Below are 26,525 nucleotides of genomic sequence, written 5' to 3' on the forward strand. Positions count from 1 at the left end.
AAATTTTAACGAGCCGACATATTTTAAGAACTGCACTCACGAGTCACTTCCCACACTGTCAATTACCAATCTTTATCGCTCCTTTAAAATAATAATAAAAAAAAGAAACTCACTCCCCGGTGACGTTTCAGGCCGAACCGCCTGGCAGTCGAGTTAAAGACCAGAAACTCGCGCCACAGACTTGAGTAGGAGGTCCTAGTGCTACCAGGACGTTGCATCCCCAGACGGCCAGGCTCTGCGATTCACGAGCCACCACCTGCCGTCCCCGGCGGCCATCCACCCCACTACGAAACTCGTTGAACCGGCGTGTCACCTTCGCCTGCGTTCAGCAAGCGCCAGGATTAACCCCGCGAAGGCGACGACCAGCGGACGACCACTAGAAAGGATATTCCGTGATCCTCGACCACCCCTGTCTAGCCTAGGCATGGCCTAGGTAGTGGTGGTAATGCATGACCTTGGCGGCAACCTAGCCGACTTGCGTGACGCGTTGCCACTGATCGTTCTGCTCGCGATGTTCCGGTTGCATCGGTCTGCGTCCTCGTCCTCGTCGTTGTCGATATCGTTCTCGCCGACGCGATAAATCGACAGTCGTTGAAATAAAAAAAAAGGATTGTCTTCAAATTTTGATAATAATCATTTTGTTCAATCCGAGAATGATTAAATTGAAATCCAAGTGTTTTTCTTTTTCTTCTTCTCTCTTTTTTTCTTTCCGTCTTCTTTCCTTTTTTATTGCGTTTTCCTTTCTTTTCTGTTTCTTTTTAGATTTTTGTGTTTTAGATTTTACATTTGCTTGTTCTTCTTCTGTTCGTTCTTCCTTCTTCAATTTCTTTGTGTTCTTTCTTTTTCTCTTTAGTCTACAATTTCTTACAAGCCAATGAGTTCTGTATAATACAAAATCCAAGTAAAATATATTTAGCACGTCTACAAATTTCAAACTTCTTTTCTTATTTATCGACTCTTGACCTATTGCACAAACTACGATAAATAATGGCACCACCAAGGCCGCTGATAAGATCCCGTTAGTGAAATCTCAGACCGCAAATTTCCGGTCATCGCCTGCAACGGCCAATTACTCTCGCAGTTTGCTTAGATTTTCTCTGTGATATCATTCCCAACTGGGTCGAAAATCTTAAACAATTTTTGTCTTGTTAACAATAAGATGAAGAGAGACTTTATTAAATGTAGACGAAGAATGTTCTGGAAATTTTTCTTGACATTGTTCGTCAGAAATAACTCAATCAGGATCATTATATTGATTGCGACTTCATTAATTATTACTGTGAGATATTAAAGCTGACATATACAGATGTTTAATATGCATTTATCATATTATCTCAGAATATCTTGTAAAGTATCACAAAAAATGCTGCTCTTGTTTTTAATTTACTGCATTTTTTCCATCTCTTTAGAACCTTATACATTTTATGTTCATTTCCTATATGATGTAAAACAATAATATTTAAATATTATTTTTAAAGTATAATAGTATAAAGTTATAAAAGAAAATTCTAGTTAATTTGTTTTCGCTTATTTGTCGATTCTATCATTGTAACGTTTTTTAAATTGTGTATAATTTAACTTATCTCAATAAAACAATTGATTTTTTATTTGAGAATTTCTCTATCTTTTTTTCAAAGCTGCAAAAATTAATTCTTAAATAACTTTTTAATGTTACAAAATATCTACACAAACTGTAAAATATTTCAGTCATATTCCTTCCTAGAATTAAGGCTAATCAAAGAATTTATTATTAAGTTATTTGTTATTTTAAGTTTCTCGATTCACGCGCAATCCCTCCTGATGTTCTATTTCGCAGCCGTTAACTGACATTATGACAATAGTGAGCTCGCGTGCAGATAAAACTGCGACAATTAGCATACGTGAGGTCAGTCGATGGACGCGATGGACGCGGGAGAACGTTATAGCTGCAGTTTCTTGCACTCATTGTAACGATCGGTTTGCGACGTGCACATTGCAGGGAATCTTGCGGAATTCGCATAATTGTACATGTTACCTTATCGAAAACGTTACTTAATAGCCTTCTTTCAAAGAGGCTTTAGCTAATCGCTAAAATTGATTTACGTCAAGCGTCAGAAATAAATTTCAAGTTCATCTAATTGGACAATTTATTTTTGAGAAGTTTATTTTTAAAGTTATTTACGACTTCTCATGTTACAGCAATTTAGAGAGAATAATGCATATCGATCTTTTGATCATATGCGCCTGTTTCTTCAATAGAGAGATTGACACGGGTGCCTGGTTTTCTTCCGGTAGCCTTCTTAAAACTGGACACAAAACAGGGCTTGAAACTGCGTAAAACTTTATTAGACTCTAAGTCTCCATATGTATTCGATGCATTTATGCATTAAAATTGGACGCACGAATTAATACAATCATGAAATTCACAGACGTAAAAATATATAAAATAAGTAAAATACTGTAAAAAAATAATATCAAATTATTAATTCATATAAACAATATAAAATAAAAAAAATTATGTTATTAAAAACATAAATTAACAAATTGTAAATCTATTAAATGTCGTATAGAAAAATGCTAAATATAGCAATAATATATAATGCGCTTCTGTGTTTTTTTAATAATATTATAGATATAAAATTGAATATGATCAGAATTATTATAAATATTCTATATATTAGGTCACACTATGTGGCGAACTGCTGCATTACCGGATCTCGATTGGCTCGTAAAAAATGTCGACCATGTATCTATTATTATGATCAAGGCAACTTTTTCGGTCGAGCTGATTTAAACTGAAGTTATGTGATAAAGCAGAATAGAGAAGCAAAAAAATTGTTCTTCTACACGCGAAACTCATTGATGGCAAGAGATGACCGCTAATGACCGGCGATAATACGTAATAATAATTCATGTAATATTTTATTTATAATTTTTAAATGCTGAATTTTTGAATACATATTATTATTATGACGGATATTTTGGACAAGTATTTAATACAACTTACTGCTAAATAAACTGGTGTATGGAAACATTGATACGCATCTCACGCACATAACCGGTAAAAGGACAAAGCTGAGGTAGTTGACAGCACGCGGTGATCAAAAAAGCGGTAATGACTCGGCGATGACGATGACGATCCTGTTGTGCTATTTTACGGAATGTGCTCGGACTCGAAGAACGCGAAATGACTCATTGGTTTATGGCGGAACAGATTCAGGATCTTTCGTATGTTGAACTCTGTTATATCATGCTTATTGTTAAAAAATCATAATTCAAATATACATATAATAGACACATCCACACTTTTAAAGAATTAATTGATTTAGCAAAATTGCCAAATTTGTTTTAAACTCTCTCAGAGCTGAAATTTTCTTCCTTTTCTTTATAATATTCATCTGTTACGATTATATCTAACTTTTTATAAATATATAATTAATTTTTTTCGTTCTATGATGTTTGAGAAAGTTTTTCGGTCTCGCTGTTTCTCTTTGTTTGCTGATTTTTTCTCGCTACGAAGATGCATGCTTAATGCATGATAAATTTACATACTTGTACGTGAGTCGACGTGTAAACCTCAATTCAGCACTCACAGATGACAACGCGGCCAAGAGAACTCAGCTGTTTTCCAATGAAAACAATATTCTAACAATATGACTCCCCTCCATGATGTATACGCTGTCATGCTTGCATTATACAGCTCTAAGCACACCGCCACTTGATGTTGCACAATTGCGATACTCTAGCATGGTATAATTATAGTTCTACTCTAGACGAAACATCACGCGACTTGAAGAATGCTTTTGAACAAAGCCGCTGTTTCATTTCATTTGTGTAATTAATTGGATTATTGAATATAGTTTCCAGCATCACACATCAAAAAGTAGTAAAAATAATCATAAAACGCATTATAATAATTCTGCATTATTCCAACAACTATGTTCATCGCGCTAGTAAAAATGATAATAAAACTTTTTTTTAAGTCTTTTATCAAATGTATATCTCTAACTTTTACTATATTATAAATTATATCCGTAAAACATCTCTAAAACCACATTTTACATATTTCTGATGGCGTCACAAATTAAATTTATCTATAAATTTATCTATAAATAATTCATAGTACATTCGCATTTTATTTCCATGCGTTTATTCATATATGCGCCAACAGATCCGACATTCTAACATCCGAATCATCATCGTCGAATATAAAGATGATCCTTGTGGAATAAATCACGTTTCGAGTTACAGAAATTCATCGAAAAGCTAATTAACATTTTTTTCATACCACGGGCGTTTGCCTCCGCCCTCGCACTTTCTGAATGTCGTCGATTCGAATGTACTTACGCTGATTGTCTCTATGGCACTCGACTTATTTGCGCGATTGGTTTAACAAGATAAAAAGAGGATAAATTGTGTAAGACGGCAGGACCTAATATTTTATGTTTCAAAACATTGACATTCCACCACCGACAAACTTTCATATTTACTGAAAATTGTTTAAATAGCTTTTTCATTCATGTCTCATGCAAAGATTGTTAAAAAGATTTGTGTTTAGTGAACAAATTATTTAGAAATTAAAAAACATTAATCTCAACTATAAATAAATCAAAACGTTATAAAAAAAGATAATTAAAATAAATATTTAAAAAATCAGGACATCGTTGAAATAAATGCAAAAACAATTAAACTGTTTAGAGTTTAATCGTAGGTTAAGGCTTAAAAGTAGTCGTCTTTAAAGTAGTCGTCTTCGCGGTTAGACGATTCCCCCTTCGTTATGCATCGCGTGCTCCGCAAGGAAGTACCGTTGAAACCGTACTTTCCTTTTCCTACCGGGAAATCGCAATTTCCGATTACACATCTCAGAAAAGTTACGATCGATAGAATTCCGAAGGAAGCTGTTCATTGTAAAATTGCATCGTGTCATTCCGTGTCATTTTGCATTCGAAGTTATTTCTACAGAACATTCAAGTTATAAAATCATTGTATAATATTATATTTTCGAATGTTTTGGACAATGAAACAATTTTCAATTATTTCAAGCCGTTTTAAATATTTGCTCATTTTCTTTCTAACTTCCTAAAGCGATCACGTTTCACAGCAAACCGGTATAAAAAAAGATTGTGACATAGAGGCCAAGAAGTGAATCAGAAATGAATGTGAGCGAGGAACTACGCAATTCTTAAAAAACAATCGTGATATTTCACGATACATATGTCGAAAACTGTATTTCGATTTAAGATACACTTCTCAAGAAGAGTCAAATTATTCAAAATTTTGTCATCAAAGCGGACATTAAATTTTTGATTTATTGAAAATTTCATCTAAAGTTCAGACATTCAGCTATAATTTTTTCATGGAAATTTTTTTATAACATATTTCCAGCCTGAAAGATTTCCTGTTCTCGCGGAAAATCCTTTTTATCAAAACGGTACATTCCATGTGTAAACTCATCCAGTTGTTTGCGCGTGTACACTTACCACTTTTAACCGTGATATCCCTACTACTTTACTACCAGCCAGCCGGTAGAGTACCAGAACGGATACCTTCCTATGTGAGGCCCGACCGGCCTGAGAGCTCAGCTCGCGACAGTTGTCGCTCGGTCGCTTAGAAGGAGTCATCTCGGCTTTATTGTGAGCCAACTTTGCTCGAAGAAATTCTAGTAAGAATTTTAAAAGAACTTTTGCAAGAATCTCAAAGAACTCTTCAGCAACTTTAAAAGAAATTATTCTACTTTCAAGTATTTGTTAAAGGAATCTCATACAACTCTCAAGATACTCTTAGGATCTCACGAGAAGCTGTCAGAGGAACTTGAAAAAATTGATTTGTGAAGACATCAGTTACGAGACTTCAAAGTAAGTGGAGGCTCATTCGCGGTATTTATAATTTTATTGATATTTATTATTTATATTTGTAATTTAATATTTATTAATTTGTTCATTTATATTTATCTTATTATATTTATTAAACGTGGGATAGGTCTTTAGTAGATATAATAAGAAAGATAGTAAATTAATTATATGATTAGAATTAAAATTTTAATAATGCTCTTCCTGCGATAAATTTATACGATAATCTCAAACATATAAAATGATCTCAAACGTATATAAAGTAAATGGAAACTGCTAGAAGAGCTTACGTGAAACGAATACGTATAAAATTGTATAGCAAAGAAAAATGTTTAAAGTTCAATTTTGACCGGTTGAAAATGTAAAACGCAATTGCACTGCGTTAGACGCAGAATTTTTACGATTCGTATCAGACGGTAACATTTAGTGCCAAATGCGAGATACATATGCGAATCATGGTCTTTCGTGACATTCATACGAACATTTCAATTATTTTCGTCTTTATCATGCGCTGTTTTCACGGTTACGCACTAGCGTGATTTATCACTCTGCTCCCGATATAGATATATCTCTATATTATAAGTATATGTGTTGTACATATAATCGGTGAACATTCGAACGTACTTGTGCTCGATGATACTTCAAAAAACAAATAACGTGGTTTTAAATTATACCACTTTTATATTGAAAAAAATATATTATTGATTATCATTGAAAAATAAATATTACATACCAAAGTAAAAATAATAATTTAATAATTAAATTTAACAATTAAATTAGATGTAATGGAATTGTTGAATTCAATTATGAAATTAATTAAATTCAATTTAATTTTCTTTTAAGATTTTAATTTTGATAGGAAATTTAATTCAAGGACTGCATGGTTCACATATTATTAAAAAATAAAATGTGTTCATCAAATAAAATTACGTTAATTAAAACCAAATGCTAAATTCTTGTCGATCGAAAGGTAGAGAAAAGACCGTTTGCGTCCAATGTAAAGTGGAACGAGTGGATTGCCGATCCGACGTGGTCAATCGTCGATCGAGCCTTTAAAGGGACATACGGTATCAACTGGCGAAAGAGACTAGAAAAATAAAATAAATGGAGGGGAAAAATCCTGGGGGACCATATAAGGATAACGATTTCTCCAACGGTCGGTTATAAATCGCTGAGGATCTAACGGGTGATTTATGATATTATACCGAATCAACCGGTCTTCGTTTACACAAAACGGCCGACTGCAATCGCAGAAAAGCGAGCCTGAGGTGTATTCTCAGGTGAGATAGAAGGGGGTTTTTATTGCCGCCAGGTGGTACGCCGATATTGATAATCGCGAAGGACGGCCTTTTTTACTTCGCCGCCAAATGTAGCGGAGCGTGTGAAAAGGAAATAGGGCGTTAATAGGGGAAGAGGAAAAATCATGACATAAAATGTGCAGGGACGAGAGCGCGTTATGCTGAGAACTCAAGGTTTTGTCGCGATGAATAATGTGTTAACATTGCGCCGTTTTCGCGTGCAATCGTTTGCCGATTATTGACGAATGATTAGGAGTTGATGCTGAAGCTAACCGCTATGTAAAATCAGAATATTCTTTCATGAATTTTAAGAGAATCGCAAAGATTTGAAAAGCGTATGTTAATATGTATGATGAATAATAATATAGTAAAGTGATAAATTTTATAGAATCTCGTATAAAATATATGAGTATATATTTTTCTAAAGATAAAAATTTTCCAAAAGATCATTCTCGGATCATTCTTCAGATTCTTATAAAGTTTCTGTAATATTTACCGTTTCTGCAATATTTTCCTGCAATTATCGCACGGAGAATTGCCAGCGTAAATAGTAAATAATGGCTTGAACTATTAACACGCGATTCATCGATAACAACGCGGATTCGCGGCCGCGGCTCGATTAAAGCTCGCGGAAAGGATGCATTTTATAAAATTACAAGTACCGCGATCGCGTGCAACAATCGGACATAAAAAGAAAGGTAAATAAATGATGGAAATAAAGTTTCTCACAGAATTTCTCGACACTATCGCACGTTTTCCGTTATATTAACGTGCGAACATTATTATGCTTTTACGAGCCACTGGAATTACTGGCCAAGCGGAATTCACTAATTCAGCAAATTACGCCAGATGAATAAAATACAAAACTAGTGAAAGAAAGTCACATAAAACTTTAGAAAATTAAAAAAATAATATATAAAATATTCAAAAATTTTGACTAAGAAAAAATGGAGATCTATTAAAGAGATCTATTAAAGAGTTCACTTCTTTAAAATTCCAATTGCAATTATAATTTGCGTTATGTTAATATCAATAAAGTTTAAATTATAAAATAATTAATTAATTAATTAATTATTAATTAATTCTAACTTAAATTTTTGTCAGTGTTCATAATTTATATTTTTTGTATGATTTTGAACTCTCACGAAAATCAAAACTAAAGAAACAAGATTTTGATCACGCGATTCGCATAAATACAAATAAATCCGGTTCCTCTCAGACCTACGCAATTTCGTCACAATGCGATTTAGCAAATGGACTGTATGAGCGACAAATAGTTTTATGACAGAGTCAGACGGATGTGAAGGAAGAACAATCTCGAGCTGTGACATCATCTGTAAGATCGGATCATCTTGGTTTACGACTTTAATAATGACGTGTGTCTAATTGCATAATCCGCCTACCAGATGACATTTTTGGAAGGCAAATCGGTTGTCTGCTTAATAAGATACTCATTGAGAAAAGAAATCGCGCGAAAATGAACGAAAGAGAGAGGAAAAAGTGTACATAATAAGAAATTATGTTTACAATCTGATATCGGAATAAATTTAATTAAAATATAATTAAGAATGAATTCGCGACTTTCTTTATATAATATTCAAAGAAATTGTCGGTTTTGATGTTACTTTGCCGTTTAATCAAATATTTCTTAAAAAATAAAAATTGCAAAAGTTTACTATGACCATCCATTAGCATAAATTCTGTCAAATAATTTTCTTTAAGAAAGCCTTTTTAGAAAGATTTCTAAAATAATAATAAGTGCGTGTAATTTGAGTGCAGACTATTCATATTTCATCTCTTCGATAAAAAAAATTCTGCTGATTTTAATTAAAGCGCGTGGGTGAGACGATCAGTGAGCTTTAGCGCAATTAGGTAATTCGAGCCGATCGCTCAAGAGGCAAGGATGTGACGATCTACATGCGTAATGTAGCTTTCGTCGTAGCTGCGCTCGTAAAACACGCGGCCTCGATCTAAATTCACTAATGCCCGATAAAACCGCTAAATATCGTTTAAGAGTATTTTTATATTTTATGTTCGTTAGATGCTTTTTTTTATTCTTCTTCTCCCTTATTTTATTCTTTTTATTATTTTCTACTTACATATTAAATTCCCTCGTAGATGGCTAATCTAAGAAACGCCTTGGGTACTGACGAGCTAACTGACAAGAAGGCCGGTCTTCCTCGTGCCCTTCTGGCGGAATTCCTTGGTACTCTGCTGCTGAACTTTTTCGGCTGCGGTGCTGTGATGACCGGAAACATTGTTGCTATTAGTCTTGCTTTTGGTTTGGTGGTAGCGGGCGTGATTCAGGGAATAGGCCATATTTCCGGTGGTCACATCAATCCAGCAGTCACGTTCGGTCTCGTTATAATCGGCAAGGTAAGCGACGTATTTTTGTAGAATTATGTCCTTCAAGAATTTAATCAAAGAATTATATTAAATTTGCAACGAAATAATTTTCGAAAGCAGATCGAGCAGTTGTCATTTGCAAATCTTCAATTATTTATTCTTTTCTAATAAGTCTTAATTAAGAATTAATTGATTTAGATTCAGTCAGTTTTTAAGTCTTATTTTATAAAATTCTGAATCCGCTCTAAATCTGACACATTGTGTACATATATTTATATACATATTGCGTGTAAACCGAGAACCATCTATTATTCCACAAGTGAAACTCATACTAGTCTGAATAACTCGATATCTCGCGATGAAAATCGATCGTTTCTATGTTTATAAAAACAAAACTGCATGGGTGCAATTATAAAACCATTGTTCTCATTGAAATAAATCTCAAATTAGTTAAATAAATTGCATGTTGATATAACAGTAACTTTCAATGCTATATAGTGATAAATTTAATCACGGGATCGCGAGATCGAATCCTTATTACAATAATTATATCATAATAATATTATTTGACAATTTTAATCACTTCACATTTGCTTTCTTTGCGTCAAATACTTCAAATGGTTCTTATCAGTTCATTATACTGATAAGATTCTGGTTTTTGTCGTAGGTGCCAATTATCAGGGGTATCCTGTACGTTGTGGCGCAATGTGCGGGCGCCGTCGCAGGTTCAGCGATTCTGAGAGCTTTTTCAGCTGAGAAGTACCTTAGCAATCTGGGCGTGGTGAAACTTGCTGACGAAATTACTCCAGTTCAAGGACTTGGCGTGGAATTTTTTCTTGCGTTAATCTTGGTCTTAGTAGTTTGCGGTGCATGCGATGCCGCTAAACCGGATAGCAAAGGCATCGCGCCCCTCATAATTGGTCTGACGGTTACCGTTGGCCATATCACCGGCGTAAGTATTGCGATAATTACAGAAGCTATTTCTATTTCTTTCAAATTATATTTTATATTGAAAATTTTAATTTAATGTTTACTTTGAGATTATATCTTTTTATTCGATAACTCTAATGTAAAATTACTTCAAAATTGAATCACATTTCCTATTTTAATTTATCTCAGAACTTTGTCTTTAATTAACACAGTGATTTTATTAATTTAATTTTATAATCGTTAAAAATCCTTTTAAGAATGAATGAAAAAAATTTTAAAATTAGTTCAATCTTCTGTTTTTGTAATAATTCGTAATAATCAGGTGCCGCGAACAGGCGCCGGAATGAATCCGGCGCGTTCGCTGGGTAGCGCTGTGGTGATGGGCGCTTTCGATGATCATTGGCTTTATTGGATCGGCCCGATTTTGGGTGGCATCGCCGGTGCACTCATTTACGTGCACGTAGTCGGGCCCGCCAAAGAACCAGAAGTGCCCGCTAGAACCTACGCTTCCGTCGCCACCGAGGAAAAGGAGGTACATTATACTACGTTATAGAATGTGAGGCCGCTTTCAGACACGAGAAAAAGAGAAATTTTCTGTTGTTAAGGCTTTATAATTAAGTTTCAATTAAAATGTAATAACTTACTTTTAATATGTTTTTCAATATTTTTAGTAAACATATAAGTTTTTAATAACTTTAATTCGCGATTATTTAGTCGTTTTGAATATATTTGAATATAAAATAATTTCAAACAAATTATCTCACAACTAAAAATTGAATCTTGCCACAAGCTTTCGATTTTCGTTCTAATTTGTCTGTGTCTGAAACATGACCTGGAAATACAATTTTTATAAAGATACGTTTACAATGTAAGTCTGGCATCTTTCTATACATTAACAAAAATTTTTCCGCTTCCAAATCGCTATACTAACACACATTTATCTTTCTATTTGCAAATAATAGTATTTGCTAAACTTAAATTTTGTTGAAAACAAAAAAGCATGAGTACTTATTTAATCTTTATGGGGCAGAGTATTTAATTAACAAACAAACGCATGCATGTATTGCATGATGATATCACATGTATTTTTATTCTCCGAAGAATAAGATAAAATTTTTTTTTCATTCGCAGCTAAATTATTTTGATAATGATGCAATATTTTACATAAAAGTATTTTTAATTGAAAAGATTAATTTTAGTTTGTCTCAAATCTAAGTTCACAATCGTCTCTGTCCCACAGAGGTTCGAGTACATTGATAGCGGACGTGGCGGGCTCTAAGATACAAAGATGTCCAGACATACGAGCGGTCTAGCGATTCGCCTAGAATAGAATAACGATTCTTATACGCGCGGAAAAAAAGCGAATATCAAACTATCCTTATTTTGCAGCTCCAGAGTCTTACCAGCAGGAAAAACGACAATCCCGCTTGATGCGTTAACCAACTTTAATCAACTTCCGCCAGCTCGCCAGTCGCGATAAGAATTATTACATGACTTTCGTGTAAAAAATACAAATCTCGAAAACAAAATTTATAAAATTACATTGCTTTTTAAAAGAAGCAAGATGCGAGCGGGATAATGTCAACTTCTATTTGTTGCAGAGATTGCAGGACGATCTGGGGATGCAATTATCCGCATTGCAATTAGCTGATCTCAAAATAAGATATAATTTTTTTCGTAAAAAAGATTCAAGTATTAATTTTTCTCTAATCAAAGAGTATTAATCTAATTTAAGAAATAAAATATTTTTTACCACATAAATCACAATCAATTAAAATTAAGTAATACGATATATTTCGCAGATCGTCTTGCAGTCAATCAGAATGATTAACGTAGAAAGATAAAGATCTTTCGTCGTAAAATACTTCGCGATATCGACACCTTGAACAACGCGTGCAACCGATATTGCAAATGCATGAGAGCGAGATGCACTTTGATAAATCAATCAACCGAACATTTGATTAAATTCCCCACCGCGCTTTATAAATAGATAACTAAAAAATTACGCAATCTGTTTAACTGCCATATGCGCAATTTTATATTTTGACATTTAATTTTGTAATATTCATTTAATTTAGTTCTAAATTTTTAAGATCAAATTAGTAATAATTAAATTAATAATTTAATATTAGTTGAGAGTCAACTTTAATCAATTCAAACATTAATAGCAAATAATACGCGATTAAAGCAGATTCAATCGATAAGATTAATCATAAATTTTTTTATAAGTAGATCTGTCTATTTATTGATGTATTTGATTAATTTGCGCACTTGTGTAATTTATTGTTCATTTCACATTTAAATAAATGCAAATGCATATTTGTAGCCCTTTCGTGCAAGCTTACACGCGAGTTTCCAAACGGTTTTCGAGATACTTTTTACACATTTGCCGCAAAGATTCTCTACATGTTTTAAAACATTAACACATGCAAACATGCGAGTATATTTTATTAAAAACTACTAATAAAATACGACTAATTTTCCAAGCGTAATCACATGACCTTAACCTATCTATACATTTCACACAATCACAATAAAATGTGCATTTCTTCCACGTGTAAAAGTAGTGTTAGTGCATAAAATTATTTATATAATAATTGTAATCCAAAGTACACACATATATATATATATATATTATCATAAATGTAAACCTTATATGTAATACTGTACGAAATAAAATCTAAGTTTTTATATGAATATTTTAAATTATTATCACTTTTTTAATTTATTCTTATCACTTCACAAAAAATGCCACAATAACCATATACTAAATAATTCTTACCTTCAAATTACCTATTTTTATTTTGAATACCTGTTATTTAAAAGGGGGACATAGGGGCAATATTCAATTCGAACAGCGTCCGGAAATTTTACATTTACACACCATATTTTGTATTTCATATATATATAGTTCCAAATATCTTGCATAATATCGAATAATCTACTTGATATCATCTTTGTAATTTTTACTAATTAATGAAATAATTGCGATTACGATTATTGTAAATATACGTCTCATTATCTTTTATGTTCCCAACAGTGTAAATCTATCGATTTGCAGAATCTGTTGCACTGATAAGATATCGAAAAAAAGTTGCTAATTATAAGAGACACGTAAAAAGTTTGAAAGCAGGAAAGTAATTTGTAGAAGAATCACTCTAATCATGTTACTCAACAGATTTGAATTCAAATTTCTTTAATTAGCAATTCGCACTAAATTTCTCTGCCATCTTATCTTTAATGTGATTCCTTTTCTGCAAATTACTCTCCTGCTCGTACACTTTTTACGTGAGTACATCTTATAATTACTAACTTATTTTGCAATTGATTACAGCTGACACTTAATGCTAAAAAAAGAAGACGAATCCGACGATGACGCGAAGTTTTAAGTTTCTTCGTCAGCGAAGACGAACATGCGGAAAGAGAAGATACAGATTACTGTATGTACACATTTTTCTCACGGCTGTAATTCGGGGCCAATAAAACCACTCGGTGGCTATCTGTATATTTACAAATATATTCTCAGTGCGGATATGCTAAGTCGAACGGTAACACTTAAAACGAAAGCATCATCGCGAACAGATTTGATAGAAGTTCTTGTTAATAGAAGTGCCTTTATTTTAAAAATATTGTAAATGTTGAAAAATTTTGAACAAAACAAAAAAAAAATGAGAAAGATATATATAATACGTGCGCTGTACATATTATTGGAAACTTTTCTAACTTTCTTGAAAATTTAAATGTACAGTTGTAATTGTAAAATTTTCTTGTATCTTAAATAATTGTAACAAAAAAAAAAGAAAATAAAATTCTTTGAATTATATCCTTTCATATAATAATTAAGATAATTAACATTTCAATATTGTTAATAAATCTGAGTCACTTCTAATTGTGAGTAGAAAAAGTTAGATGCATTAAAAAATGTAGTTGATGTAGTTTTGATAAGATTAATACGAGTTTTTCTGTCCGCAATCACCAAACTCTAAAACGATCAAAGCAATCTAATCGTAATAAAAAATCAAATGCGTATGATCGAATGAATGAAATGTTATGGAATTCATTTGTAAAAGCATCCTCACGAAATTGGTACAATTTTATCATTAATATATATTAAAACTTTTTCATTACTAGTTTGTTTCATAGATATCTTCGCACGATTGGAAAGTAGCGTTGGCACAAATTTAGGATAACATTTCAGAAAATCAATCAATTGATTAATGAGAAAGATATATATGATACGTGCGCTGTACATATTATTGGAAACTTTTCTAATTTTCTTGAAAATTAAAATGTACAGTTGTAATTGTATAATTTTCTTGTATCTTAAATAATTGTATAAAAAAAAAAAAAAAATTCTTTGAATTATATCTTTTCATATAACTTTCATAATCTGCAAAACTCAACACAAAAAGATTAATTATAAGTCAAAGAAGATTTTCAGATTTAATCATCATAGAGTTGTGTCGAAAGAATAGTTTGATATTTTGCAAACTAATACAAGATGTTACATTATAATTATATACTTATATTTTGCAATGGTAATTATAATAATAATATTAATAACATAACTAATGTAAATAATAAATTGAAAAATTTAATATTCTTATCTGCTTTAATAGTACATATATATATGTACATATATATATGTATAATTTTCAAAACAATATTGAATTTTACATCAAATTTATATCAAAGTACATTATACAAATAAAAATGCAATACTATTTTGTACTTTAATAGTATAAGTCTTCTATCAATTTCATCAATTATACAAATAATAATATTATCCAATATATTATCCGTCTGAAATAAATAACGAAATTATTGCTGATTCCAATACCAGAACTAATTACCAATCGAACGAAAATTCTCGAAATTTGTTCAGTAAATTAGAAATATAATTTTACTTGGCGCACCGTTTCCATATTTGGGATATTCTTCAATAATCAAGAAGAAATGGAAGATCGAGTCTCCTTCAACCCTCCATCTGTGAGAGCTTGTCCTCCAAGCTGTCCTGGCTGTCATTGGTATCATTCAGGTTGATGGTGTCGTTGTTTTGTGATAATTCGATGACGGATTCGTCCAAGTTTGCGCTGCTCGATTTTTGCACCTCCAGCACGTCGTCTGACGTTTCAAAGATCGATGCAGTCTCGGAGAGATCCTGAGTATCTAGCGTCAGCGTACCGGTATGCTCCTGATTTTCATCCTTCATTTCTGTTATCTGCACAGATTCTTTCACGGGGTCCAGCTTAATCTCCGCTTCCTGCGCGACCTCCACCTCCATTGCTGTTTCGTCCTTTACGGCCTCTATGTCGCAATCCATCTGCATCACGCATTCCTGATTTATCTGCTCGTCGACCTCCATTGAGTTCGTATCCTGTTTCAATGGCGCATTCTCCGCGTCCACGTCAGGCGTCGATGACGTCGCGATGCCGGATATTTGCGTTAGATTACTCAATACCGTCTCTTGCATTTTCACCACGTTATCGGTAGTCTCGAGAATGCTGCACAGTTCGCGGCTCATCTCTTCCACTTCCGACGTGTCCTCGGTCTTCACGATCATATAGCGTTTGTTCGTGTATACTTTGTTGCTGGAAATCATCGGACCCTTCTTCGGTTCCGGTGTGCTGTTTATAGCAGTGGTGCTATTGGCGCTAGTCGTCGTTTTCGGTGCATTCTGGATTTCCTTCTGAACGTTCTCCAGTGTTTCCTCAACGATATCATCTACGGTCTTTTCCTTCGTAACTTGTTCGACTTCGTCCTTTTCTTCTTCGTTCGGACTGGGCTTTATTTCCGCATCGTCATTGTACTCGCGTTCTTCGTCGTAGATACTTTGCTTTCGCTTGACAAACACTCTTTTCAGCGGCAATTGCTGCTCGTCCTCGGATTCGTCGTGCCGATCCGGCAGCATCTCATCAATCACTTCGTAATCTTGCTGCGCCTTCCTCGCTTGTAATTCCTCGATCTTCAGTCTTTGCTGCTCAACGCGTTTCTCTAGCTGCTCCAATTTTTCCTTGGTCTCCTGATCCTGACCCTGGGTGACCACCTGCGTCTTCTGCGGCGCGACTGTGCTCTTCGGCGTGCTGCTTACTCCGCTGCTGGACGATGCCGAGGTCTTCAGCTCGAATTTCTCATTTGCAGTGACGTCACCTGCTTTCTGACGTTGTTCCGCTGACTGCAGCACCGTCTGCACCAAATTTTGACTCTTATCCAACGGTCGCTTCACCACTACTCGCTTCACTACATTGCCGGTCGGCAATTTCGCCAATTCCGCAGGATCTATCGCGGTGCCATCCGGATTCATGATGACCTCTCGAGTGGTGTCGCCTTGTCGAATAATTCTGCGTACTATCACACGCCTGACCTTGTGCGAGCCTGGAGTTTCGCTCGCAGCGTCTCCGTCTTTGGAAATAGGAGTGCTGACTGGCGTTCCTTCGTTATTGGTTCCTCCTCCAGCCGATTTCCTCAACACGATCCTTTTGATTACCTTGACAGTGTTGACTGACTTGGGAGTGCTGGTCTCCGCCTTGTCGCCGTCTTTGCGAGTTTCTTGAGAGCTCTGTGACTTTGTTACCGGCGTTGCTGATTCCTTGGACTGATCCTGGCCGGGACTCTGATGCTTCAGAGGAATCTTATGCTCCTTGAACACCGAGGCGACAATCTTCTGCACCTGCGCCTCGGTATCGTCCACACGAGTGGTTTTGGGACTATCTTCCTTGACTTGCGACGATGAAGAACCTTTCGAACTAGTCTGAGAAGAGGAACCGGTAGGCGTGGTTTGTCTAGTGACTTTTTGCTCCTGAACGTCACGACGCTGAATCGGCATTAGCGTCTTTAGAGTTTTCTTCAACATAGTGCCATCTTTGCCGCGCACATACACTACCTGCTCTTTGCGTTCTTCCTTCTCTTGCCTTTCTTCTCTCTTATCTTCTCTTTCCTCTCTTTCGTCATCATCGTCATCTTCTTCTTCTTCGCTCTCGGAGCCTTGTTGTTGTTGTTGTTGTTGCTGCTGCTGCTGTTGTTGTTGTTGTTGTTGTTGTTGTTGCGATTCTCGAGCCCTCGGTGACTTCGGCAGCTTCTTCACAATGTACGGCGGGGGCATGTAATCATCATCGTTATCCGAATACTGATCTTCTTCTTCCTCCTCCTCCTCGGAATCTAGTTCGAGAGTCTTGGCTTTGTTTTCAGGCTGCAAACCGTCCGGACCCATCTTTTCGCCCGCCTCGATGTGTTGTTTGATGTGAGTGACGTAGTCAGCACGGTTACGACAAGACTCTTGGCAAACGTCACAAGTTAAACCCATTCCGCGTTTCGTGTGCGTCAGCTGATGAACTTCCAGGCTCTCTTTGCGTTTGAACGCCTTGCCGCAATCCTCACACACATGGCGTTTCTCCACGGAATGAGTGCGCATATGCCTGGTCAAATGATGCGACAATAGGAACGTGCGCGGGCATAGTTTGCACATGAACGGCCGATGTCCGGCATGCGTGGACAGATGCCGAGCTAACTTGGTGCTAGTATGAAAGGCCTCTTTGCAATAATCGCATGCGTACGTTTTCTCTTCACTGTGCATCATTTCGTGACGCTCCAAGCCTTGCTTGTATTGGAAGCGCTTGTTGCAGATGTTGCATTCAAACGGTTTATCTTTCTTGTGCATCGCATCCTCGTGCTTCTCGAGGTCCTCTGAAGTGAAAAATTCACGGTCGCAGTGCTGGCAAGAATAGCGTAGTTCGTCGCGGTGCACCTTTTCGTGTCGCTGCAGCAGATTTAAACGCGAAAATTGCTTTTGGCAAATCGTGCACGAATATGGCTTCTCCTCCGAATGTGTGCTCATATGTTTATTGAGATCATATTTAGAGAAGAACTGTCGCTCGCATTCACTGCATTTGAAGTTACGGTCACGATGTGCACGCACGATGTGCAGCATCAGTGCTTGACGCAGAGGGAATGTACGATCGCACTGATCGCAAGCGTGCACTCTGATCTCTCCGGGTTCCAGCTTCCTTTCTTCCTTAACGGATACTTCCTGTTCACCCTCGCTGCCTCCGTCTTCTTCTTGGTCCTCTTCATAATAATCACTGGACTTATCCCGTTGCTTCTCACTTTGTCTCTCCCTTTCTCGTTCTCTTTCTCTGGTTTCGCGTCTCTCTCTACTTTCTCTATTATCGTTATCGGTACGTAGCTTCTTGTTCGTTTCGTTTTGCAGTTTGGATTCGGCAGATCTTTTGTTGCCAATATCCGCTGGTGGTTCATTCGAAATTGGCGGGAAAGGTCTAGGTAGCACTCCGGATAGAGGATAGTCCCTCAATGCCTCGTCTGCCTTCTTGCATTGCATCTTAAATTTGTACGAACGATCCAGGTTCCAGCGACACATGTTGCAGATCATTTGTGGCATTCCGTCCGCCGCGTATACCTAATAATAAGAATAAATCGCGGCATTAGCGATGTGCTTACCTCAGGAATCCGTTCGAGATCCGGAAAGGAGTTGTTTCATTGGATGTTTAGGAATTGAAGGAGAGATGTTCCGAGGAGACTGAGCTTATAACTATTATCTCGAAAAGTTTGTAAATTAGGTATCACATACATATATAATAAAACATGTATTATAATACATGTAATGTAATTATCGAAATAATATTTGAGAAATTTAAAACTACCCAAGAAAAAATGGTATAATTGGTCACATGTGAATATATATAATTAGTTATAAAAAGATCTAATAACATATGTAATTTTATATGATCATATAATATATTACATGTTATCAGATCTTTTTATAACTAATTATATATATTTACATCTGACCATATTATACCGTTTTTTCTCGGGTACATTGATAATTTGCAACACAAATAATAATATACATATTATATCTAAATGGTAAATAAAATTAAACTAGATAATAAGAAAAAATAAAAATGTACAGATATTATTTAGTTCAAGTTTCAAGATAATCATTTCTTTTTTCGTTTTTTACTGATATATGTATATAATTGGCAATATTCGATACTTCCGTTTAAATTACTTTTATAATAATAAATTGTATATATAAAATATAAATTTGTGAAACATAATCAAAAACATTGTCAATATATAAATATATACACAACATGCAACAGATTAAATATTAAAATTGAAAATATAGCATAAATAATAATGTAATATTCAAGTACAATACATAATATGCGATGGGAAATATTCAAATAATAATGAGAATAATATTAATATGGGATATATTCAAATAATAATATATAGCATATACAATAATAAATATAAAAATAAAATAATATTTTCAAATTATTAGTATCAAACAAACTCCTAATTTTTCTTTTGATTCTCATTTATATAATAAAATATTAGCATATTATTAAATAAAGTAGATTAGAGTAAATTTTCTGTTTGTATTCATGAAATAAATCATTGAAAAATAAATTATGAATATTAAAAGTAATACGCATATATATATATATGCGAAAAAAATAATTCTCAATATATTGCAGAATAAAATCAATTCGATTCATAATATATTCATTAAACAAAATTACACACACAGAATCTCAATTTTTACTAACACTATTTAATTTCTAAAACATACCGTTTCTCATCACATTCTAATTGTAAGATCGATCTATGAGCTTTTACTTTACGGATAAAAAAAATTCAAAAAAAATCAGGCGGGAACAATCGTCAACCGAACATCGCGTCCTCTCTGCGCGGACTTTGGCATCGTGGGACCAGACTGGCCGGCAATTTTACTGCCTACATTACCAGCGTCACCATGCAATATATTAACTCATCTCTGACACAATAAACATCCCCTTGTGCCTCACCCCTTCCGACATTTATTCACGTTTCTGATCAATCCCAATGCAGGAATGAGAAGGGCAAGATTTTTGCAATTCGCGTTTACGAGAAGGTAACCGTCTCGGCGGTCGATGCCGCCCGCTCCAAGTGTCGCGATATCGTTAGCAGCGGGGACACTCACCTCGATGGCGACGCACGACATGATCTGCAGCGTGAGCGGCACCTGGAACGGCTTAGTATGATCGCGCTCGTAGATGAAGCTCAACGGTTCCGATTCCGTCAAGCAGAATCGGCATACGCGCCGCGAGCGCAGCGGCGCCGGTCTATTCTCCATATTCACCGGCGTCCTCCTTTCCTCGACAGTAGCGTGCTCCGACCCGCTCCAAGCTCGGTCACAATCCGACACGCGCGCGATCAACTGCACTCGGAAAAACTACTCGACACCAAGATCAATACCGGATTCGCGGATGATTCGCGACTATTACTTTGATTCACTCGCTCAAACTCGCTCGCTCCTCCGTTTACTCGCTCGCTCAACGACGCCGAGCGTCGGTAAGCGTCGTGTAGCACAATCTCACCGGAGAATAGCGGACAGGCCGCCACGGCGCTATATAATGGCGGAAGAACGCGGAACAGGCTTGCCACAAGCGCGTTGCTTTGCTGCGTAGAGAAGACGCGTCTTCTTTGGCTGCTCGGGTATTTGCACAGTGGCGCCATGGGAACGCCGTCGGACTCATAGTGTAAACGAGCTGCGCAGTTGATAAAGCAACAAGCGCGCTTACCGCTCATCAGTGAGTCAAAGCAACTAATGAGTTTCTTTAGCAAGAGATGGCGTGTTTAATACTTATAGTTAAAAAAGCTAGAACGGAATTAAATATATTCGCGTTATTCAAGCTACACTTCATGCATTTTCCACATTTAAAATAAAATTAATAAATATTTAAGTTTTGAGAGAAAGAAATGCAAAGTAGAAAAAATGTAATTAAACGAACAGATCTGTTATCGGGTTAATAGTACTATTTTAAATAAATATAATAAATAAATATATTGTTATATATGAAACAATATATTAAAAAATGTATTCTTAGAAATTAATACTTCAAAAATTTGGATAATATCTAGTGCATGTTTAAATTTTAAAGATTTTATCTCGCATAGCTGCATTAAAAGATATGATGATTCTTTTATAAATTGGAACAATCGCAATCTCGAAATATTGACTGTGCACATTCAATCCATTTCAAAGAATAATGCGCAAATAAAATTATATCCTGTAACAATGCTGCAGAGGATTTTAATATTGCTATGGAAACAAATGCCATTATGAGTGATGAGAATCTTCTCTTCATCATATCATGCGTTAATTACCATCTTATCATTTCTGTCATTTCTATCAATTCTCTCATTTCTATCAATTTTTTCTATAATTTAAAAATCAAAAGTTTTGGTCATATTTATCTTATCCTTGCAAAAATTAGATTGCATCTAAAAAAAGCTGTTTAAACGTTATTTTGTTGCTTCAATAATTATTTTCTGATAGAAAACGAAAGAAAAAATTCAATCTATGTATAAAGAGACATTAAAAAATCATCTCTAACTCAGCTTGATTCTGATCATTCTAATACTTGTCATGTTCAATTATTATCAATTCACTTCAAGAGCTCATACATCATAAAGTTATTCTAGCAAATAATGCCGCAACAGGCCAAGGTCCTGCAGGACGGCAAGAGAAAGGAATTGCTAGTGACCAAACGGGTGTTCGGGGACATCGTCCTGTTGGAGACCAGCGACCGGGTGCTCGCTGACATTAGAATCCTGGAATGTCAAGGTGAGGTACATCCTGCCATTGCACCGCGCGTAGATTTCTTGTTTTCCTGCGGAAAAAACAGCCTTTCTCCTCGCTCGATTCAAGATTGTGTCGATTTCTCGCTTTGTCCAAAATTTCATCGGAAGATTGCCAGAAGAGAATTGTTTGGAAGAAATATAAAACGCAAAATGTACTAAATAGGAAAAAGCATTGAACATGAGATTTTTTTATCTTTACTCTTTTTCTCTTTCATTTCGAGCATTAATTTTTAAATGTTTTTATACATAGATTTTGGAGATAACTAAATATTATATTCTTGTTCTGTATAAAGAGTTCATTAATATTTCTAACTGCTATTTACATCTGATGCAGCGCACAAAATTAAATTTAACTTTAATAAAATTGTGATATAACAAAATTCTACATTTTGTTATGCTTTTCATTTTAATAAAGGTTTGTTTGAGTCAAGCTAGCTTCGAGATTACCGACCTAACAATCTTGATCTACGCCTTTCTCGAGGGAGACGGTTCTCCATAGACCCTACTGATCACCAAGTGTTGTAACTTCGTGGGGGATAAAGTGGGGGCTGCATATAAGACCCCGCTGGTCGTTCGACGGGACCCAGTAGTCTCTAGTCATCAATTCTACTGCGTTACCACGACTGGATCATCACACGAAGTGACGCCATACTTTTCCCTTTTCTCAATCAGCATCATCCTTCATCAGGATGAAAAAGAAGGTTCTTTGTCTCCTGATCTGTCTCGGTGAGCTTTCATGATTTTTGTTATCAGTTTAAATTGAAATCACTTATACGAGATGCAAAGAAAAACTGAGTTTTTCAGATTTTTTTCTTTCGTTCCGATGCATTGTAATGCATGTAAAGATGTCATGACGAAATCTATTCATTTTTGCAATCCACGATTGTGTTTCTTCTTATTGCGTTTATTCAATAAGTCTTACTGGAAAAACAATTTATTTATCAGTACAATACGCACTAATAAAAAAATTATTAAATCCGTAAATCTATAAATTTATTTATAATAATATATTTTTATTTTATTTGACTTATATTTTATATATTATTTGAAATAGATTTCTTAAATTCATTTTAAATAATTAAAATTTTTTTTGTTTGTAATTCAAAAAAAAAAGATGCAACGGAAAAAGATTTTCGAGTATAAATGCATCTGACCGTGTAAACCGTAAAACCGTATGTGACTACTATTGTTCAGCTAAGAACGTTTGCCAAGTCGGAATTGCAACGTGTTCGAAAGCCACCAGACCGAGCCGATTAAACAACATTAAGTTCTGGCCGATTCGAACCGATCTGGTGTACATACGGGAGCTCGGCCACTTTCTCGCTTTCTTCGCTCGCACTCGCGAGGTCGACCGGCGTTTCTTCAGGGACGCAGACAACGTGCTGCCTTGAAAACACGCCAAGAGACCAGTTGACCCTCTGCTTTAATATTTTCTCTTATTTACTGTTATTTTCTTTCTTAATTTCCCTTTATTTTCTTCTTCGTCAAGTAGTTCATGATATAAATCAGTTGATGATTCAAATACTTTGAAGAAAAGTTTTGAAAAATACATGAAGAGTTCAGAATAATAGCAGGTCGACTTTATGATTTTGTTTAGAAAAAAATAAGACTGACGATTTATACAATTCTTTTTTCTTAATCTCATTCTATTTTCTTAATTTAAAAAAAAATTATATTAGTCATATAATAAAAATGACATATTAATTAAGAACTTCATCAATTAAGTTTGTTTTTCGAGATATACTATTGATAAAATAACATTGAAAAATAATTATACCTAAAAATGCTAAAAAATTTAATTTGCAATACTATTTGTTGTCATTCCTCAATATCTTTTAATATTTGAAATTATATTTTATATAATTTTTTCGTCATATAGGAGCTGCTAATGCTCTGACAAGGAAACAAGAGGCCGCCGAACAAAATCGCCGGAGAACCGCTCTGGCAACGAAAAAGCAGGAACCAGTAGAAGAGGAATATGACGACGATGACGAGATCTTGGATCAATGTCCAGAGCCTAACGGATATTTTCCGGATGCGGAGCAATGCGACAAATATTACGACTGTCGAGACCGCAAGATAACGGAACGGCTGTGTCCCGACGGTCTTGTCTTTAATGATTTCAGTCCGCAGCACGAGAAGTGCGATCTGCCTTTCGGTATCGATTGTACGAAGAGGCCAAAACTACGTAAGTAATTTTATTGCTTCTAATATTTCAAAATATTATCTTAGAAACAAATTATATATCTTTTCGATAACACAACAGTTATAAAAATATATTTTGCAAAGTTCTATTTCTCAGGAGAAAAAATTTATGGAATTTTTACTAAAAATATTACTTCAACATTACATATTTATTTCTTTTATAGAAAAACCGCAACCATCGCCACATTGTCCCCGCATGCACGGCTACTTTGCTCACGAAGATCCCAGGAATTGCAACACCTTCTACTACTGCGTGGAGGGCAAATTCAACATGATCACCTGTCCAGAGGGCCTGGTCTTCTCCGAAAAGACCGGCATTTGCAATTGGCCGGACGAGGCACAAAAGAAGGGTTGCGGTTCTCGCGAACTTTTCAACTTTACTTGCCCGGTAGTCGATGACTCTGTGGCCGCGACGCACCCACGCTATCCAGACACCGAAGACTGTCAATATTTCTACGTGTGCGTTAACGGTCAGGTGCCAAGACGTAGCGGATGCAAGCTCGGCCAGGCATTCGACGAACGCACCGGAAAATGCGATTGGGCTAGAAAAATACCCGAATGGTACGAATCACTAATCGAAACTTATTACTCAAGAAAATGTAATTTTTGTTATAAGAGATAGTCTTAAAATGTGATAATCTTCTGATTCAAAAAAGTGACAATTAAGAGAAACTACTTGGAAATATCTCGTATGAAGTATTACATTTTTTATTACAAGTTCTATAATTAATAGCAAACTTTAAATTAGCGTAAATGATAAGAAACATATATTAAAAAATTAATGTCTAACGTTAAGAAATTTGATGCAACATATTTGAAAAATAAGAAACATAAAAACTATTGTAGAACTGGAAAAAATGTATGTGCTTTAAATAGAAATGTTTGAGAAACTTTTTAAATATCTATACTAAAAATTCTTTATCTAATAAAAAAATTTAATTACAGCAAAGACTGGTACAAAGGACAGCTGACTGATGAAGAATTGGATGCTCTGGAGCATCCAACACCGAAGCCTAAGACAACTGGTGGACCAAGTAGAAGAAAGCACAGGCCGACCGTATAGAGTCGAAGTTTTAGATAAGATATAAGTATAGATTTTTAAGTCCCTTTGCTTTTAAAATACTCTTGTATAATAAATTTATCTTTACTACAAATACGCTTTTTTCAAAATATATTAAATCATAAATCCTATCTTCGAAGTAACTCGTTTAGAAAAAGGATAAATCGTTATACATGTTTTAAATTGCTTGTGAGAAATGAACTGTGAAAAAAAATTAATTAGAATCCTTATTTGTTCATATCTCGACGGTAAATTAATTTTCTAATTATTATGTACAAAATATGTATGTTTGTAACACGATTTTCTCGACATTGAGTCTTTTTATATGTATTTTGTTTCTTGTTAAAATTAAGACGCTGATTCAGGTAATAAAATTAATTTTACATAGATCTTCATATACAACGACATAAGTTAAGGAATTCGGGCCTCTACCGCAATGAATTCCGATCGCGTGTTAAAATTGTGCAAATAGTGAAAGTGCGATATCAGCTAGCATTCCTCGCATTTCTCGCATGGAAAATGTATCCGAAATTCAACTCTAATATAATTCTTCCGCAAGTGCGGCGTTTATGAAAATCATTTTACGTAAGTCGAAGGAAGCATTGTTAGATAGAATATTGACACTGAGCAAAACTTCATAGATTGATTAGTTTTAATTAAAATTGTTACTTATTTTGTCGGCAAATAATCAAATCAAAACTGCATGAATTTAAATGGATCGATAAAAGTTGCAATAAATTTTTACAATTCTGACTTTCCTGCGGAAAAACATTCGGAAGACATTCTGAAAGCGAGAGTAAGAACAAAGCAGGAAGAGTATCGCTATGCATCGCGAAGAAAAATTTGTGATAAATTCGATAACAAAAACATTATGGTTACAATTAAGTATAGTAGCTGATGTCATTACTTATTAGAGAATTCTTATATTTTAATCTTAAGTCGTGAAAAATTTAGTTAAGCAATTATTTATAACATCAAATTTTCTTTAATAATTTAAGATGCAATATATTATAGCATTTATAAAAAAAAATATTTTTATGTTTCAGATAATAAAATAAAATTTTATATATTTTAATGTAATAGTTAATACCAATAAAGATGTATGGTTGAAAGAAACTGTTTTTAATGTGTATTACTGTATGCAACAATTCTCCGTTGACATTATGAGAGACTGTAATATTGTCACAAAAGTCAATTCATCAGAACAAT

The 26,525-nt window shown here is 34.8% G+C and overlaps 4 protein-coding genes across 11 annotated transcripts in view; 2 read left to right on the plus strand and 2 right to left on the minus strand.

Moving 5' to 3' along the window:
• Nucleotides 1–9,365, minus strand: part of LOC105673152 (aquaporin homolog protein drip) — a 32,679-nt gene extending 23,314 nt beyond the window's left edge. Inside the window, exon 1 of one of the 3 annotated variants that reach the window (XM_067357258.1) lies at nucleotides 9,226–9,365. Coding sequence is in view for 1 of the 3 variants with exons in the window: in XM_012368572.2 (XP_012223995.1) it covers nucleotides 114–218 (105 nt within the window). In the remaining 2 variants the exon portion in view is untranslated. Of the gene's footprint in view, nucleotides 1–113; nucleotides 368–3,531; nucleotides 3,591–9,225 lie in introns of those variants that run through there. The other 2 variants (XM_067357257.1, XM_012368572.2) reach the window with 2 other exon arrangements.
• LOC105673156 (aquaporin AQPAe.a) lies at nucleotides 5,494–13,099 on the plus strand. Of its 4 annotated transcripts, none has more exons than XM_012368579.2 (6): nucleotides 5,494–5,641; nucleotides 5,721–5,834; nucleotides 9,245–9,502; nucleotides 10,140–10,424; nucleotides 10,725–10,934; nucleotides 11,792–13,099. In XM_012368579.2, exons 3-6 carry the CDS (start codon nucleotides 9,245–9,247, stop codon nucleotides 11,831–11,833), a joined length of 795 nt encoding a protein of 264 aa, XP_012224002.1. In that variant the 5' UTR covers nucleotides 5,494–5,641; nucleotides 5,721–5,834; the 3' UTR covers nucleotides 11,834–13,099. The 4 variants fall into 4 exon arrangements, with proteins under 4 accessions (XP_012224002.1, XP_012224003.1, XP_012224004.1 ...); XM_012368580.2 differs by having other exon boundaries at nucleotides 5,733–5,834; XM_012368581.2 differs by having other exon boundaries at nucleotides 5,521–5,834; nucleotides 11,643–13,099.
• Nucleotides 13,100–13,270: 171 nt separating this feature from the next.
• The window catches only part of LOC105673149 (uncharacterized), a 77,599-nt gene continuing 64,344 nt past the window's right edge, over nucleotides 13,271–26,525 (minus strand). For 2 of the 3 annotated variants that reach the window (XM_067357180.1, XM_067357181.1), the window contains one exon: nucleotides 13,271–18,815. In XM_067357180.1, coding sequence (XP_067213281.1) covers nucleotides 15,378–18,815 — 3,438 coding nt within the window. In that variant the 3' untranslated portion in view covers nucleotides 13,271–15,377. Of the gene's footprint in view, nucleotides 18,816–20,387; nucleotides 20,903–26,525 lie in introns of those variants that run through there. The other variant, XM_012368570.2, reaches the window with a different exon arrangement.
• Nucleotides 21,879–26,385, plus strand: LOC105673153 (protein obstructor-E). Its single transcript, XM_012368575.2, has 5 exons — nucleotides 21,879–22,034; nucleotides 22,467–22,777; nucleotides 23,931–24,239; nucleotides 24,421–24,817; nucleotides 25,202–26,385. Exons 2-5 carry the CDS (start codon nucleotides 22,741–22,743, stop codon nucleotides 25,317–25,319), a joined length of 861 nt encoding a protein of 286 aa, XP_012223998.1. The 5' UTR covers nucleotides 21,879–22,034; nucleotides 22,467–22,740; the 3' UTR covers nucleotides 25,320–26,385.

Source organism: Linepithema humile, chromosome 6, assembly GCF_040581485.1.
Source record: "Linepithema humile isolate Giens D197 chromosome 6, Lhum_UNIL_v1.0, whole genome shotgun sequence".
NCBI lineage: Eukaryota > Metazoa > Arthropoda > Insecta > Hymenoptera > Formicidae > Linepithema > Linepithema humile.